The sequence below is a fragment of the Marmota flaviventris genome, chromosome X, assembly GCF_047511675.1.
Source record: "Marmota flaviventris isolate mMarFla1 chromosome X, mMarFla1.hap1, whole genome shotgun sequence".
Lineage (NCBI taxonomy): Eukaryota > Metazoa > Chordata > Mammalia > Rodentia > Sciuridae > Marmota > Marmota flaviventris.
Genome location: NC_092518.1, coordinates 128,418,505 through 128,437,516, shown reverse-complemented (window position 1 = coordinate 128,437,516; position 19,012 = coordinate 128,418,505). Strand labels below are relative to the sequence as shown.

The 19,012-nt window shown below is 34.1% G+C and overlaps 1 protein-coding gene across 10 annotated transcripts in view; it reads right to left on the bottom strand.

Moving 5' to 3' along the window:
* Nucleotides 1-343: 343 nt before the first annotated feature.
* Fmr1 (fragile X messenger ribonucleoprotein 1) overlaps nucleotides 344-19,012 on the bottom strand; it is a 38,927-nt gene continuing 20,258 nt past the window's right edge. For 2 of the 10 annotated variants that reach the window (XM_027924115.2, XM_071606891.1), the window contains 7 exons: nucleotides 16,086-16,195; nucleotides 15,171-15,305; nucleotides 11,589-11,675; nucleotides 8,834-9,029; nucleotides 7,110-7,292; nucleotides 6,553-6,635; nucleotides 1,685-4,070 (listed from right to left, as the gene is read on the bottom strand). In XM_027924115.2, the coding sequence (XP_027779916.1) occupies nucleotides 3,909-4,070; nucleotides 6,553-6,635; nucleotides 7,110-7,292; nucleotides 8,834-9,029; nucleotides 11,589-11,675; nucleotides 15,171-15,305; nucleotides 16,086-16,195 (956 nt within the window). In that variant the 3' untranslated portion in view covers nucleotides 1,685-3,908. Of the gene's footprint in view, nucleotides 552-1,684; nucleotides 4,071-4,091; nucleotides 4,201-6,552; nucleotides 6,636-7,109; nucleotides 7,293-8,833; nucleotides 9,030-11,588; nucleotides 11,676-15,170; nucleotides 15,306-16,085; nucleotides 16,196-19,012 lie in introns of those variants that run through there. The other 8 variants (XM_071606888.1, XM_027924117.2, XM_027924116.2 and 5 more) reach the window with 8 other exon arrangements.

The window sequence follows — 19,012 nt, the reverse complement described above, 5'->3', positions numbered from 1 at the left end:
CTCATTCCTGTCATGCAGCTATCTGTGCTACACTGGCAAGTTTTAAGGACAGATACCTTGAGCACTATTAGTACACTATTCTTTCATACAATATCTTACAGGTCTTGATCTCCATGGAAATATGACCAAGATGCCTTAAAATTTATCAAAATAACTTTACATTTGAACAAATGAGTTCTTTCAACATAAACCATCCATGTTTTGCATGATACAGAATAATGGTAATAAACCCCAATTCCCAGGATTCCTTGTAACCATCTTTTGTTGACAGTTATATCTTCCCTCCTTCCAATTTCAATCTATCCCTGTAATCAAGTGTACGGTACACAGAAATTGGAAGACGTTTAAGGACTCAAATTTGAAGCTTTGTCTTTAATCATTTAGCAAGTACAATTTTCAAAGTCTTTTCATGCCTTCCCAGTAACATAAAACTCCTTAGCATTAAAATAAGAGCGGACAAGTGGGATGGGATGCGGTGGGGCCTGGGGTTGTGGCTCAGTCGTAGAGTGCTTGTCTCTCATGTGTGGGGCACTTGGCTTGATCCTCAGCACCTCATAAATAAATAAAATAAAAGAATTATTGTGTTCATATACAACTAAAATTATTTTAAAAAAGGATTTTATTGGTTTCTTTGTGAAAAATTCTGAGAGAAAAAAGCTCGAGAAAAATACACTGAGAAAAAGATGCTCAAGATTTAAATCCTGGCAACAGTTGTGCCTTCTGAGCAATCAAGACTAGCATCTGGTAATGAATATTTCAGAATAACTGGTTATCAGAAGAATCTGAGGTTTACACGGGAAATGCCATTTATGGCCATGTGACAAACTGGTTCAATAGAAATTAGAATCAGTGTATGGACTCTAAAAGCCACTACAGTCAAAACCACCAGGAGCTCTAAGATCATGATCAGATGACAGAAATGCTTCTAAGTCAGCCAAGTTGAGTGTCAAGCCAGTGGCTGCCAATAGGCTTTTCCTTTGTAGGGCTGAAAGCTACTACGAAACAAGTTACTAATGGCATTTCTACCTACTCCTTAGAGATGGACTGTGCCCTGCTAGGCAAAATCAAAATCAGAAAACCAGAAAAGTACCACAGAGGAAATTTGAAAAGCAGAAAACAAAGGGGCATATCCCCCTCCCGCAGAAATAAACAAAAACATCAATAAAGGATATTTGTCTAGCATCACTCTGGATTCCAATAGCAGATGGAATGGTGATACTGTCAACTGTCAATTGTACCTCTTTTAAGGCTGTAACCTTGCTGGAGTTTCTTGAAGTGACCACAATAGCTAATTCCAAGATACATTCTACCTAAATTCTATTACTAAGACATTGATATCAAAATATTTTTAAACTATACTGAAATAATATTTTCTAAAGGGAGGATATCATTATGGATGCACAGGTAGGAGTATGTATTTAATATGGTTTAGCAGCATCCTATAAGATGTATTTAAATTTTATAACTGAGAACATGGAGAATTTTCAAGTATCTTCATTTTTGCCTGTTAAGGACTCCTAAAAGATGAATTGCAATCACACATTTACTTTACATGATAAATATCCCCGACATCAATATTTTTTTAGGTTTATAGAAATTTAAAACCAGGAGCAAACATCTGTCAGACTATATTTTTGCTTTTTCATAAGTGCAACTTTTTAATAAAAATTTACATCTAGATAAACAATCTTCAGAGTTTTGAAACTTTAATAAGATTTTAAAAACATCATGACTTCAAACTGAAAAACATACACATTTAGCACACAAATATTGTAATATGAATCAACTCCAACTCCATTTGAAAACATGTGAATCAAATTACAGTTTTAGAAGTTAGTAATTCACATTTAAGCAAGTTAGCGCCTTGCTGAATTCAGCCTTTGTAAAAAAGAGACTTAGTGCATATTGTAATGGTACATTGTGTTTTGTACCATTTTGCTGATTTTTTTCACTTTATTAAACAATAGTAAGTTCTTGAAAGTTGGTAGATAACGGCTAACTTCCTATGACATGTGAAATTTCCAATGGCAACAGTTACATTTTGTAACAGAACACTTTCTATAGATTTCTTTTCCTATCTTAAAATTTTAAAAGCAATCATTTGTAAGGATTGCATCAACATCAATTTAGCAGAGGAAGATCAAACTTTATTGAAACTGCTTGCATACAAAATATATTGCACTATAACCAAACAAATGTCAACATAAAATCCAATCTGTTGTCGCTAATATGTACAGAGAATATTGCCCAAGAGCAGTTACATTACAAGGTCATTCTACCTTGGTTAATTATCTACAGTATTTTAAACCAAACAGCTTACAGATGATGTGTGCAAGGTACCAATTTCTGTTTGCAAATACTATACATTCCCAGAATAAATAACTAGAAATCAACATTAATGTTTGGCAATACTTTTTAAAAGACTTTAATATTTGTGAAATCATGTGCAGTTTGTCGCCATTTTTATATGCTTATTTGTATGCAAGGAAAAGTAACAAAAATGAAAATTCAAAGAAACAAACTCACAAAATACATCAGAGGCAGAACTTCGGTTTGTACGGCTCTGTACAGATTCAGTGGTACCCCTACTCGGAGTTATTTTTTAAGAAAAATATAACATCTTAGAGTGAAGGTCCTTCACATATTTTTCCTCAGTAAATTTCATTCATTTAAAAAAGAAAGACTCAAAAACAAAAACAAAATCCAACACATCCAAAAAAGGAAAAAAAAAAGTATTATTTGCTAACCAATACTAGTCTGCTTTTCAATTCTGCTTATACATCAGACCTTATATCTCAAAGTTTACAAAACATTTAACCTGCTTCCAATGTTTCTTAGACAAAGTACCTGTACTTTGCAGGATTATTATGTGTACATGAAAATGACCTTCCTATCTCCCCCAAATAAGCCTGAACTTAAAATGTGAAAAACTTCACAAAACTTAGGGAGGACAAAATAAAATGTTCTGAGTTAAAATTGGTCATCAGGCCAAAGAGCAGGCATATCCTACTAACTTTCGACCAGGAAGATTTGTTCCTAGCTGAAAACATTTTAGCCTCTCTCAAATGAAAAGATAGTTATTTCTTCTCCTGTCTATACAGAAAAATTACACATCCCTTTCAATAACACTATTTGTCAAACTTCAGTGCAACAAAACAAAAACAAAAACAAGTCCTATTCTTTATACTGCCTAACCTGATGTTTATGTAAGGAAAAAAATATGGAAAGCATGCATTCTTCTATAAAGTACTAATGTTTGACAGGGTTTGCTACATCTTTAACATTTAGTGTTTCCAACTTATCTTCCCTGAACTCTGCATCCAAATATAATATTCCTACCTGCCAAGATATAAAAAAGGCACAGATCATACAACTTTTTTTTTTGCTAATGAAAATGACAAATGTCACATCACACATATTTCAGGGTCCACAAAAATACTGGAAAAGTGGACCAAAACAAAAACTGACACAGGACATGAAATGACATAGCATTTCATAGACTCCTAAATGTGATTGAAAACAGAAGTCCAGTCTGATTACCATAAATGCTATTTATTCAGAAAGACTGAAATGAACTGGTGAGTTATCACCCAATGCAGGAAAATGGTCCAAATTAACAAATATTATCATTGCTTAGTACTTTAAAAAATAAAACTAAAATCCTGCCCTGAAGTGCTAAGTATACTTAAAAGCAATGTTTCAAATTTTAAGATCCTTTTTGTGCAAATCTGAAAAATTGTTGCTTATGGCCAATACAAAAAATAAAATAAAATTCTTAGCAGAATTTGTGTTCATTTCATGCCCTGTGCCATCTTGCCTACTATTTGTCTTTGGCCTAACAAAGTTTTCTAATATGGAATAAGAATTACGGAAACGGTATAGGAAATATAACTTCAGAATTATGCAGTTTAGGGTACTCCATTCACGAGTGGTTGCTGACCATCCACGCTGTCTGGCTTTTCCTTCTTCTGGTTACGATCTTTACCCGTGCGCAGCCGGTTACCTTCGCTGGAGGTATTCTGTAATGTTTTAGTGTGGACACTCCTTTCATTATTGCAGTCAACTCTGATCTAAAACAAGTTATAGTTGTTATATATAGACCATATCCTATTGTAATCTTTAAATGGCCTGACAAGAAAAATAAGTCTGAAGTGTAAATTCCACATGTTCAAAAGGGAAATGGAGATAAGCATAGAAGAACTGCAAGAAATAAGATAAGGCGGGTTCTTTATTTGGTTTATGATTTGAAAACACTCTTCTTTAACTGGAGCATACTGGTCATCTCACTGCATCCAAAGTTAGAGAAAAACTCACAATACTACCATGTCTCCTTCTAAACAGAATAAACAGTGAGAAACATTTAATTAAAATGAATTAGTATTACTGAACACCAGAAGAGAGATACAATGCTATATAGAATATATAGCACTGTGTGTGTATGTGTGCACGTGTGTGTGTGTGTGTAAAACATACCTCATGCTATGCTAATGCTGGAATTAAAAAAGAACAGGCTATTCTCCAAAGACTGTGGAACCCAGGAGGAGACACACAAAACAATGTCTTCCTATTCTGGATTTACCAGGATAAGAAGTCAGCTAATTCACTTATTAGACAGACTTTAGTTTACACCTTTATATCTATCATAGGTATGATTAAGTTTCTCTGCACTGAAATTCCCATTGCATATGACTACTGCTTTCTAGTAGCATGTGCTTCAGTAAGGCAATTCAGATGGTCCTACAACTTGAACTGTGAAGAACTGTGCTGGGAGCCATTAGCCAAGTAGGTATGACAATTTCCTTGCCAGCGTACCCCATGTTGCAGTGACATTGAATGTAGGTGACCTTGCTCAAGGACCAAGGCGGATTAGGGCGTTCCCGGTTTAGGTTCCAGGTTTAAGGTTTAAGATTATTCCTGCTGGGAATAGGGCGTATCCTGCTGCCTGAGTTCCCCTTGAGTTCTCACGGGATTCAGACAGTATATTTTGGAGATAGAAGCCCAGTGGAGGTGGATTTGGGCAGAGAAAGTGGATTTGGGCAGAGAACGTGGATTTGCCCAGAACGTGATTGTAGACGGCTGGTGTGAGTTCGGGAATAAAGAGTTGCTGTTTGAATCTACAAGCTGTGTGGTGGCTCGTGATTGTGTGCCCAGCCAGACTGTGGCAGAACTGAATGTTAGAAGGAAATCTGAAGATGATAACTTGTGGAAGGACTAGCATCCTAGAACAGTATAAGGACTAATGTAATTTTAGAATAACATTCTAAAAGTTACAAAATATTGTGCTAATTCTGAAAACTACTAACAGAAGTCCTGATGCTGTATAGAAGAAAGATATTGACCAGTGTACCTAAAACAAATATTCATGTGCTTCAAGTGTATAAGCTAAAAATGTGTCCAAATGGATGACTTCAATTGCAAAGTATGTTAAAATTTCAGGCCTGTGTTTTAAATGTTTGGTTGTCAAAGGTTCAGTGCTTTGTATTCATTTGCATTCTCACACAGAAAACATTTTTTATTCAGTATTCCATTATAATTATAAATATGCATACTTTTAACCAATGTTTATATTGTCAAGTTCATGAAACTTGTCAGTTTAAGTGAAGAAGCACAAAACTAGTAGAGAAATACCTGGTAATATTTTGCCAAAGTTTTTAATCTAGGTCCAAGGCCTTTTCTATGCTATTCCTTAGGAAAATACCAATAGTTAAAATTTACTTAGAGGTGATATGAACTATAAGAAATATTTTACCATAAAGTTCTTAACATTTATGTCTAATAATGGGTGCTGATTCTAAACCAATCAATAGAGGGAACTCTTAAATCTGCCACCAGGGTTGGAATATCACTCCACAACATGCTAGCTATGTGAATATGGGCAAAGGACTATGACTTCAGTTTTCTCACATATAAAACAGAATAATAAAACTACTTATCTCAGTAAGCTGTAAGATTGACTAAGATAAAACACACAAGAGGCATTTAGCAAAGATGCCCGATGTGCTTGAGGTAATTTTAAAACTATTTGAAAACTGGGTTTACCACTGATAATGACCATTTGAGAAGAGATCCTCAGAATAGACCATCTTAAAACAAATGGTTAATTTGCCTGGAGACTACCTGAACATCATAAGCCCTATCTATCATAACTATTAGTTGCAAGCAGAGAGAGCTTCCCCATACTTCTACTCAGGGAGAATACCCTAGTCTTGAAATTCAGGGGACAAGGGGCCTACGATACTCATTTATTGTCTTTTAGTACATTTCAGAATGTTCCTTTTCTTAGGGATTTGAGGGGGGTCCTCAACGGTATTAAAATCCTAAAGTGGTTGCCCAGGTCTTCCTAATGCTAAGACTCCATCTTCTCTAGAGAAATCCTCTTACTTGTATACTTGTCACAGAGGACTAAGACTGCCTACAACTATAAAATTGAAGGAAAAATACTTCACATGCTCCCAAATTTGAAATCTTTGAACATGTTTAAAAAGAAAGTAAAACTCAAAACTGAAATTACTGTATTCAAATAATTTATGGAAAGAGTCACATAAGTTTTACCTGAAGGGATCCATCAGCTGTTCTTCCTTTTGCCTCTCTTGGATTACGTGGGCGATTATCTGTTCGGGAGTGATCGTCGTTTCCTACAGGAGGATTTTCAAAAGGTTTAACAGTTACTGATTCTCAAGTGCTTAATGGAAGTTCTAATACCACGTCCTCTATGTAGACCAACCACAGAAACTAATTTGTAATTGATAGCCTCGTGATTCCAGTTACATAATTGTTAATAATCTTTTCTGTTACCAAGAAACAGAAGGTATTATATACAGCATAAACAGGTCAATCTCAGTTAAGAATCAAATGCTTTCTCTTCAGAGTACTTAATGAAGATAACTAATTAGCTACTTATCTGTGTTTTTTCATATATTCTACATAAACCAAAACTAATATTGTGTTAATATACAAAGGAAAGGCTGATACTTTCCTATGATGGTCAGCACAAAAAAGGAGACAGGATTTTGACAGTACGTACTTCATTGCATCACCAAGCTGTTTCATGGAAGTTCAGCCGGCTGTTACAGTTCACCATTATTTCTCAATAATGAAAACCTCTGTACCTTTGAAGCCTCCGCCTCGTCCTCTTCCTCCCTGTCCTCTTCCTCCCCCTCCACGCCGCCGTCCGTCTCCTCTGCGCAGAAAGTTCTCCCTCTCTTCCTCTGTTGGAGCTAATGACCAATCACTGAGTTCGTCTCTGTGGTCAGATTCTGTTTCAGAAGCATTTGATGCTTCAGAATTAGTTCCTATCGAGAGTTAAAAGTTATATACCATTGTCCGACTTTAAAAAAAAAAAAAAAAAGGTTAACAGAAGCTTCCAGAGACGATTCAGGGGTAATCCAATACTCTTCCCAATTTAGAAGCCCACCAGAGTATCAACACCTTCCATTTTGTAAAACAAATAATTGAAAATTTGAAATGTTGGGCTTTGAAATATTTGAGATGTAATTTTGTAATTTATAAACAGTTACTGTTTGGGTTTTTATTTTTTTTAAAAAAGATATTTTATTAGCTATCTGAATTCAAACCTGAGTATGCCATATCTGTAAACAGCTGTTCTCCTTTAAACATCTGCTCTCTGGAGAAAAAGTTGTCTACAACAGTTCAGTGCAATACCTTAATAAACAAAAAATCTATAAAGAGAGCTTGTTATAAGATTTGGCCTGGGAACAGAGGAGAATGTACACATTTTGGTCACCTCTGAAAGGGCACTAATGAAGGCCACCATGACATCTATCTCAGGGAAGGGTCTCTTAGGGGGATGTGTTTGTCCGATGCTTGGCCCACAACCTTCCCTCCCACTCCCACTGAATTAACTGATCATTAATAAAGGAATACTTTGAAAACCTCAATATGCCTGAGGGGTTAATAGTGGAGGGGATAGGAGTGTGGGAAAAGAGCTCCATGGTGAAGTGAAATTCATTGGTAAAAAGAACGGAGTGTTGGGAGAGGGGTTAGGGGTTAGGTTCAAGGTTGGCCTTAGGAGTAGGTATCTCTCCCCGACTCCAGAATATCAACTCTACTACCTCTCTCTATCTCTCTCTCTCTCTCTCTCTCTCTCTTCCTCTGTTGGAGCTAATGACCAATTATAGCTTCACCATTATAGCTTCATTCCTGTGGATCTTGAAGGCTTTTCCATCTTAAAGAGTTCCTTTTTGAAATGCAAATATTTGTGAGATGGATTATACCTTACACCATCATTAGCAAGTAACATAGTAGATACACAGTTGAGCAAGAAAGACAGTAGGCACTGGTAGGTGGGGACCGGGTTCACTGAAAGGTACTGGTAAAGAAGATAGAAGCACGGACAGAAGAACTGGGAAGGCAAAGAGAAACTTCGCCTACTTCTTGACTGTGCCTAGGGCTGACATTGGCCATGCCACTCAAAATCACCTTATGAGTCACAGGATGCAGACCCCTGATTTACATAGTCCATCCAGCAAGTATGACCAGCACATGCCTGACAAAAAATGAGCCACAGTACACAAATGAAAAAAGTTTTGGCTATACAGTAATAAAATCAGGAGAGGTCTTAAGTCATCAACACACAAGGGCTTGAGTGGATTTATCCCCAATCAGAACATGGACAGAACTCAGAACTGCCCTGTTGAACTATGTGTGTCATTATTAGTTTTACTCTATGTCTCTTGAAACACAATTTGACCCACTGTGAATTGGAAACCATGTAGTGAGAAGTTGTTATAATGGGGTTCTAATGATATTAGAGATTAGCAGCTATTAGGTCTAGGAACAGATAAAGTTACTGAGTAAAATGCTTAGTTTGTACCTGAAGTATATCCAGGACCGCGTCTGCCGTGCCCCCTATTTCTGTAAGGTCTACTACCTCGACCCATTCCTTGACCATCCTCAGTCACATAGCCTTTTTCCTTATCTGTACGATTTGGTGGTGGTCTAGAACTAGCTCCAATCTGTCGCAACTGCTCATCAATTTGTAATCTCTCCAAACGCAACTGGTCTACTTCCTATTTAAAATATACAAGATAACAGTAAAAATAATTTGACATTTTTCTTAATAATATCTTTCTCCTTTTTATCAGATAAAAAATATACTGGAAATATTTAAATTTCAGTTCTAAATTTATAGTAAACACTGTTACACAAAATTATCAGGAAATTGGTCTCCTTAAAAAAGAAAATTACTATAGATAACAGGTTATTGATGTCCAGAATTAGAAATATAATAAAAACTCAGAATTAAAACTATACTGAATAAAATTTATGTTTATTTGATTTGGCACAATTATCCAATTATTCTATGGCTAAGGCACAAATATGTTATTTTTTTGGGACTTCTTGATGATAGGATATTGAATAAAGCAATATTAAACTATATAAATACAGATAAATGACATTTTAAAGTATAGCCATCTAATCTCAAAAAATCACACACTGTAAATTATCTTAATTAAAGTAGATTTGCCAGTTAAGATCTCAATTTACAAATCACTGAGTTTGGGGCATCTTTTGCTTTAAAAGAACATATACTATTTTTTGGATGTGATTATATAGTTAGGAACAATTATTTTCCATGAACTAAAAAATGCTGATATTCCTTATATAAAAGGGGCAAACACTTGAATAGCTGAACAAAACAGTTCAGTCCTACATTATTCCTTGAAAACCCCTTAAAGTCTACAACTCTACTACAACAAATACAACAAACAGTATATATTCAGATGATTAAAACATACAGCTGGGGTCTACTGACAGACCCTTATAAACAGTACTTCCAATAAGCTATAGTCTGTCAAATCCAGACAAAAACCTAATTTTAAACCCTTGTCCTTCCAATCTACCCATAAATATCTCATTTACTGGCTACAGGGAATCAGAACCATAACTACAGTAAGTACTGGGTGTTTCAGTCAAGTAGAAGTCATTGTAGAGACTGTCTATATAAAAAGTCACTGGAAAAACCCCTGAAAAGCTTAAGTTCCTAAAATATGGTGTGGTATCTGGAAAAGAAAAGTCAGTTAAGGATCACCTGTGCTCTAAACCACACAAGAGTAAAGGACAGAATGCAGCTGAGTGAGTGGCTGCCTCCAAAGGTACAATAATAGCTCCTGGAATGGATATACGGATCTTGCATAACAGAATGGTATTCCAGGGTAATACCACTGAGGCAAAACAGTCACCTTTTGGTGAGAGATGCCAGGCCCAATCAAAGGAAGATCTGGTGATAGAAAGAATGGAAACAGGACAGCTGCTGATAACCAACAAGTTATTCAATTGTGAAGAATAAATCAAAAGATCTGAGAGAGAACATTAGTCAAAAGAACAAGGGATTTGATACAGTACAACCCTAACTGTCCAGGTCTTTACAATCATTTAAGCTAAGAAATGAAGAAAAACACATACAACAGATCACACACAAAACACACTGTTAACAACAATAACAGCAACAACAAAAAGCAAATCAAAAAGGTATCCTACCCATGCAAACCTTGCTGGATGAAACCTTCCCATTTTAAATTATTAACTGATCATCACTAAGAATGAACAAAATGCCCAGCTATTGCACTATTTCTTCCTTTCACTCTGATTTACATATTATTGCTCTCTTTTTATTTAAGTCAGCAAAATAAATCTTATTAGGATAGTGCCATAAAAAATGGAAAGCTGGATTACTTTTTAAAGACTATTTAATACCAGCTGTGTTATAATTTTGATAAATAGAAGTACAAAGAAGAAATTATAAAAATTAGGTTAAGAGTACATTTCATTATATTATAGGCCAAAAGGAATTTCAAAAAGCATTTAGTTTAGGGAAATATCTTGCCTAAAGTCATATAGCTAGTTCTTAGTTAAAGAGAGACTAGAAGCAAATAGCTATATTGTCAATCCAGTGCTCTTTTCACTATACCTTGTAGCCATTTGGTTCCTATCTCCCAGCTTGCAATCTAGAGGTAGAACTGTACAAACACTAACTAAAATGAGCAATTACAAGAAGACACAAATAGTTTGTATTTTGAAAAACAGAATAAAGAGAAAATATGAAGGGCCAACATTTAAACACAGTAGTTCATGAAATGCTGGAATTTCCTTGATAAATGACATAAAAGGGACAACAAAGGTGAGTGTTAGACACAAAATTTAGTGTGGAAAAAATCCACAAAAGCTAGAACGAATCAATTGGATTAAATGGCTAGATATAAGAATACCAAAATTGAGTGTAAGGGTTTAAGAGAATAGGCAGAAATACAGGAATTTATTGAGAATGGAATATTAGGTTCTTAAATTTACAATAAAAAAGTAAGTTGTGTTTTTAGAAGGAATATATTCAAGTTAAACAAATTAAGTATTTTCTCTATTTTCTTTTACAAGGCCATACATTATTATGCACAGGCTAGAATGATTCCGAACTGCTGAAATATTTACTATAGTTTTTAAATTTTAGTGCAAAAGGATTGAAAGTTAAATTTTTCCTGTTCTCACAGCATATTAGCAATGTATAATAGAGTTGATGTTTAATACAAATAAAAGTATTTTCCAGAAAAATAAAATATTTTTTCTGTCCTCACCTTTAAGTAGTTCAGGTGATAATCCAAGAGAACAGTGGCATTAGCTATGCTATCCTTTGTTCCCACAAAAACAAATGGTACCATACCCTGAAAAATAAATTACAGCAATGAATGTATAAAATTAGTGATAACTGCTCTGGAAAAATACAAGTAATTACTAAATTCCTACCACAGGGTCTGGTGAACAATAGGTACATAAATGTTTGTTGAAAAGACAAATCAATATATAAAAACAAAAGTAGTTGATGTATTTTACACATCTATTTTGAATAAGGACAGATCAATATAGCAATTATTAAATGTTGGCAAAAAACACTGATATAATTCCAATATATGCAAGCTTTAACATGAGAAGTATAGACAAATGCTCTAATTCATTTACTACAAGTTTTACTAAATCAAATTCTTTAAGAAAATAATTCAAAACTAGATACCAGGATTTCAAAAGTAAAAAAACAAACCTAAATTTTGTTGAGTTAACAGAGTATAATCAAAACAGGAACAAAAAGAATTAGGATATTGAAAAATGCACTGACAAACTGAGAGATAAAAAAGATACAGGCACATTCATGACCCAAATAGCAAGACCATATATATTTCAATAACATATTCTGAAAAATTTAGAAGGATGAATTACAGGGAAAATTTGCTTTTCTTTCTATGGATACCACTTTGATATTTATTAAATAAAATCATTAGTGGTTCCTTAGTTGTGGCATAGTTAAAACTATAGTTTACATGTCATTTATATGCCATCTTTCCATTTATTACTATATAAAACATTTTCTGTGGCTTGACTGTTTTCAAAATAATCAGTTTTGGTCTGCAAATTACTCCTTGCTAATATAGATGTTATAATGAAGGATTTAACACCCCTGTGTATCTGGAAATTTTTGTTGCTTTCAATTGTTTAAAATTATAAAAATGATTGATATCATCAACTTTCTAAATGTACATTTTCCTCATTTTGTATTAGATTTATAGACTATTTCCAGGGGTCATACAATGAGAATAAAGTACATGAACTTTTTTATATTTGAAAAATATTAATAAAATGTTCTTGCACTGTTACATGTATTGAAACTGTCATCAACAATGTGAGAAAAAATGTTTCACTGTATTCTCCTTTTGCTTTCCTTTCTAAGTTGACTGGATGGGTAAAAAATTATGATCCCTTCTATTGACTTCCCTCAATTACTAGTGAAAGTTATAATTTTTGCATACTTTATACAGTTGACTGTTAGATTGTAATATTCTATATTCTATAATAAAAGAGAACAGATTTTTAAAAAGCATAATCTAAATATTTATACTTCTGACTCATCACTATAAATGAGAAAATAAACTCTTTCTCATCACAAGCAATAGGGAATCCTAGGGGAGATTTGTAAAAAGCAGGGAATTATGACATACATTCAAAATTAAGAATATTTCAATATTTTGCTATTGAATACATATGGTTACTGATATCTATAAACGATTAAAGGAAAAGTATGATGGTAGCTTTGCTGTGGATATAACATAACTCTCTAGGCAAAGATAAAAGGTATGAGAAGCCAAGAAGCTATCCCTTGAGCAAAGCATTGGTCTTTCATAAGAGCATTCATTTGATAAGTGTTGCTACTGCTGGGATGGTTTTACCTGCTTGCATTCAGTATACAGCATCTAAAAGGTATGAATGGGCTGGCACAGGGTTTTTTCCCCTGTACATGAGCATGGCTGCTGATGAACAAAACTGAAGAATCAGAAAAACACCACTTTCAGACTGACATTCACCTAATAGGCAAGGAACTGCCTTCTGAGTAGCACTGGCCACCTAAAAAGGAGCCAATAAAAACTCCTGGTCTTCATACTGATTTGTTTTTGCACATGTAACATGTAAAGTATGGAATCATCAGGTCTATAAATCAGAATTCCTTTCTCAAAAACATCATTTTAACTCATGTTTTTTTTTTTTTTTTTTTTTTTGCCACCTAACTTTGTTACACATCTGTTAATTGTGTTTTCTAAAATCCCATGTAAGAGAATGCTACACCCTTCCCACACAATCACCAAAACCAGCTTTAAAATTCTGTGTTACAGATTTGGTTAGATTGATCTTGAAGAAAATGATTTAAAAATATTTTCTCTTACACCAGGTCCAAATTGTTTTACTAACCAAAGGCTACTCTAATTTAAGCACCTATCCAGAGGACCTGAGTAAATTAAAAGAAAAAAATAAAGTAGAATGGTGGCCTTTAATAGAGATACCAGGAAAAAGTGATGACCTATTCTAGTATGAGAACTAGGCTTCCCAGCAGAGAGGAATAGCCAACCCACTTGAAATTACAGTTTTGTGCAAAATGACACTTGATTTTAATCTCTTCTGAGTTATAACATCTTTTCCAAAAACAGCTTTCCTAGGCCAGGTAGGGGGTGCTGCCCTCAAGGATCTATACAGTGTGGTTGAGGAGATCAACAAGCACTTGTTGGTCTCCTCAACCACACTGTATAGATCTATGTTCTATGCTATGGTTTAACACAATAAAGCACAAAGAGAAAGATTCTTGATGCATTCAGGGAAGGGGAACAACACTGTATAACACAATGAAGCACAAAGGGAAAAATTCTTGATGCATTCAGGGAAGGGGAACCTGAAGCAAGTACATAAGCAAAGAAATGAGTAAGGTCAAAGTGAGGTTGGAAATGGAGGAGAATGAGTGCTCTAGGAAGCATAAACACAAAGTTTTCTACTGCATATATCTAGAAGCAACAGAATATGATAATGTTCAAAGAATTCCAAGTACTTCAGTATGGCTCAAGCTTCTCTAGAGTACAAGGGAGAAGAGTGGTGACAGATGACACTGGATAAGTAACTGGCATGAAAGCCTTGAGCTTTGTCTGCAGGAAAATTAATACACATTCCCACAAATACTCCTTCACCAGCCCCCAACCAAGAATGATCATTTATAGTCTTTTTTAACAAGGGGAATAAACATTTAAAGTATAAACCTAAAATATATTTTTCAATGAGTGTCTTCCTACTTGCCAAAACTTGAGTTCAGGTTTCTGGAATTCCCTACTACAACTGATCAAACCACTAAATACCTAAAGAAGTGTAAGGATTGCAAGTGATATTACAAAAAACTCTTAACAAATGATATACAGAAGACTGGATGTAGGACTTAATTGTAGGACTTCTAAAACCCATTTCTAAATTGATAGCTTAGTTCAAATAGTGAAAATGAGTTTCTAAGTGTTTTTTTTATCTTTAAAAATAGCTTAACTGAAGGCACATTTTGAGCTACAAGGCCTGCAAACTTAAAGGAGATAGAGCATGGAAAAACATAAAGTACAGCCTCAAAAGAAAAATGCAATCCTGTTATGTTTATGGTGTTAAGAGTTGTCGTTCTGAATAAACAGAGAAGTATGTATTACTTTGGTTTGTAGTATCTCATCAGTTCACTAGCAGATCTAAAAAAATAGAACATGAGTAGTTCACCAGTCTAACCAGGAAAAAAAAATATTCAAAACACCAACAGTGACATCTGAATCAAAAAAAATTACTTTTAATGTTTTCCAAATTGACAAAATAATTCTTACCCTCTGGACTTTTGTACTGTTTGGTTGAGTAAAATGGGTGCTGTTTTCCTTTATATCTAAATGTTTTTTTTCTTCAGAGGGGTTAGGTCCAACCCTTGTATTATTGGAAGGTAGGGAATTTGGTGGCATAATTTCCTTAAAAACAGGCACAAAACACAAAAGATAAAAAGAACCATTTTTAAGACTTGTTAACTCCATAACTGTATAAATGATTGTTTTTAGGAATGTAACTTATAGAGTACTTTGGTATATAAACATCATGCACTAAAAAACTGCAAAGGACTTAACTAAAAGAACCTTTCACAAAAAGTGGGTAGATGTGTGAAATTTGACATTTGGAGGTGACAGTACTACTGCACAGAAGGGCATAACCTCATTTCCCTCACCCCATACAAACACTTCAAACGTTGCTACCAAAAGGCATATATTCGGGAAAATAAAAGTGAAAGTTATAAAAAAAAGTTATATAAAATTTAAAGATAAAAAAACTATAAGCACACATAATCCTGAAACTAAAAAAAAAAAAAGTCAAAGGTGAAACTTTTGTTTTTGTCAGCAACATTAACATTTGAAAATGCTTTACAAAACATTTTCACACATTATCTCATTAAGTTGTCATTAATGCCAAACCCAGTGATGTATGTTTCATATTAAAAAATTTGTAACTAGCCATTTTAAAAATTAGAAAATAAGATTTACATAAGTTAAGATGACTAATCTGAAGTCACAGCATTAGATAACAGATAGAGGCCATCATGTACAACTATACCGTTAGTTATATCAGGCATGTTGGATGATCAAAATATCTACAGTCACATATACATATGTGACAGAGAGGTCTAAGTTAGTATGTCAGCTAAAAAATAGAAGACTTTTACTTTTATTAGACAACCAGAAACATGAAATATAACATACCTCTTCCTGTGGGACATTTTTCTCATTTTCGGCCTCAATTCTCACCCTCACAACTCCTGACTTGTCCACAATCTCCTGAATCAGTTTTCCATTTTTTCCTATTACTTTACCTAAGTAAGAAATGAATAATTCATTTTTGGTTTTAAAAACACACCTTAGTCCCTCTGAGCACACTCTCCTGTAAATTATCTCATGTATGTGTGTATGTACGTGTTTACACACACACACACACACACACACACACACACAGAGAATTGTAAGATTCAAACAGAGGCCCCTGTTGTGACAGTTAAATTAGTTTTCTCCTTGATTAGGTCATCATAACTTAAATGCCTTTGGTCAGGTACTACAGTTGATTAATACTTGTGAACTGATTGGGTAATTCAAACTTCTAAGGAAGTCCAAAGATAGTCTATTGCTTTGCATACGTAGGAGGTTATGTACAATTTAGGAGGTTATGTACAATTTAAACTTGCTGGTAGTGTGGTGCTTTATTATTCTGCAAAGTTCTACAAAAGGAATTAAGGAAAGAATAATTGTAAATATCCATGCTCAACTGACAATTTTGATTCTTATCTACATGTGATTTAAATCTGCCTCTTTATCCATTCATTCTCATTTTTAGAATTTTATAAAAGATAATCTAAGTTTAAAAGTGGCTTATGCAGGTATACATAGATCTAAAAGGAATACAATCTCTCACGCCAGTCTGTTAAAATATTATTCCTGGGTAGTAGTCAAAAATGAAAATCATAATGAAAAGCAAAAGTTTAAAACCTGTGTAAGTACTCTTCACTAAAAAAACCAGAGTTCAAGTACTAGTAATAAACAGGCACTGGATTCTTTCCCTCATTTTAGAAATTCCAGCCACATACATCACTGGGACATAACTGCTTTCAGAGCCATCATCACATATTAGTGTAAAGCAAGACATTACAAATATAATAACTACTAATTCTAGAAATCTGTGTGTGAGCTGTATCTTATTTCAAGGGCTCAGCAAGGTATCCATCACATGCTTGCCCCACTAGCTTTTCTGAGGCAAAACTGAGGAAAAACATGTAAGCCAAAATTTGCTTTGAGCCAATCCTAGATAAGAACTCAGTAAAGATCTCCTCACAGAAGGATCCTGTGGCTCTTGTAATTAGAGCACAACTATGACATTTTTGCTGTGTGTAGCTGCATGAGAGCCTTTGGTCCACTCAGTGGTCAGGAAACAGAACAGATGCCATTAAATTAGAACACCTGACCTAGGATCTTTTGACAATTATTTCTGGTCCTATTCAAATAAAAAGGAGAAGAGTAGGGACAGTGAAGCTACCTGAATGGAGTTTCCCATAGTTTGTTTGGGTACTGGGAATTGAACCCAGGAATGCTCTACCTACCACTACATTCCCTACTTCTTTTTAATTCTTCTTATTTTTTTTTTTTAATTTTGAGACAGGGTCTTGTTAAGTTGTGGAATCTGGCCTTGAATTTGCAATCCTCCTGCCTCAGCCTTCAGAATCACTTGGATAACAGGTTGTGCCACTCTATCCAGCCCACAGTTTCTTTTTATTTATAATAGCTATATTTTCATGAATCAATGCTGGTTTAAATAAAAGTCTAAATGAGTTAGCAAAAAAGAAAAATGAGATTTTAGCATGTTTCTATTAAGATAATATCTTGACTATCCTAAGTATTGTACAAGTTTAACACAGCTGAATAATTAAACAAATTCATTGTCAAAGCCAGGGAAGAACAAGAAAATTTTAAGAAAAGGAAATCATTATACACACTAAAGAGAGTTTGAGAAAAATAGATAATAAATCATATTGTGAGACCTAACAAAACTCTTGTAATATTGATTATGACATCTCCCCTAAAGATTGCCTTGCCTAATCTTATGTAAAAATGCTTTCTTAAAGTCCCCAACATTGCCAGTTTTGTAGAAGCCCTCTCAAAAACAGAATACTCTCACTTTACTAAATAGAAACACAACACAACAAAAAACAGGATGATTTACTTCACAAGGCTTTCTGGTAAAAGATACTTTCAGAGATCCTCTTCTTTCCAGTTAAGACTATAGGTAGAATCTACTTTTATTTAATAACAAATTATGAAATTCAATATTAAACAATTATTTTAAATCCCAACAGATAATTGACTACAATTCTGCTTTACTGAAATGAGGTTGTTTTGAATAAGGTAAAGGAAATTGAATTGAGTCCACTATTATGCCCAGAACTGCACTAGGTACTTTATATGTACACATATACATACTGTAAGGTGGATATTTTATACTTATTTGATAGGTGAGGAGAGAAGACTCAAGGAAGCTAAAGACTAAAATCCAGAGCCAACCCCTATGCCCAAGCACCTTCCCCTACCATCATGCCTTCTCTAAAACAATGTTTTATGAGACATATAAGCATCATCAATTTGATATTTTTTTTAAAAAACGAATACTATATTTTCATAAGATTTGCCAAATTTACAATAATATTTCTTATTTAAAATTTTAAGTACTTGCTTAACAAGCTATAAAGAAGAAAATAAATATCATTTATAATCTCACCATCCTGAGATATTCACTTCACCCTGTGCTATACATACATTTTCTACACAACTGGTATGTGAATTACCTCAATAACATTACACATTCATGTTCTTTAATTTGTCTGTAATATATAACTGAGCTATTAATTCTGCATTATTTCACTAGTATTTGTACTTTATCTTTAAGCTGATTTTCTGTGGGAGAAAAATACCATTACTAGTGTTTTTTAATGACACTAAAGATGTTTAAAACTCTATGCTGATAAAAAGCAAGCTATATAGTTCTGAAACTATGTCCACAAAATGCATAAGTCGTCCTTGTTTTCTTTTTAAACTTTCCCAAGAAGTTGCATTACCTCCTACAGCAATCATGATTTCAAGGTTAAAAG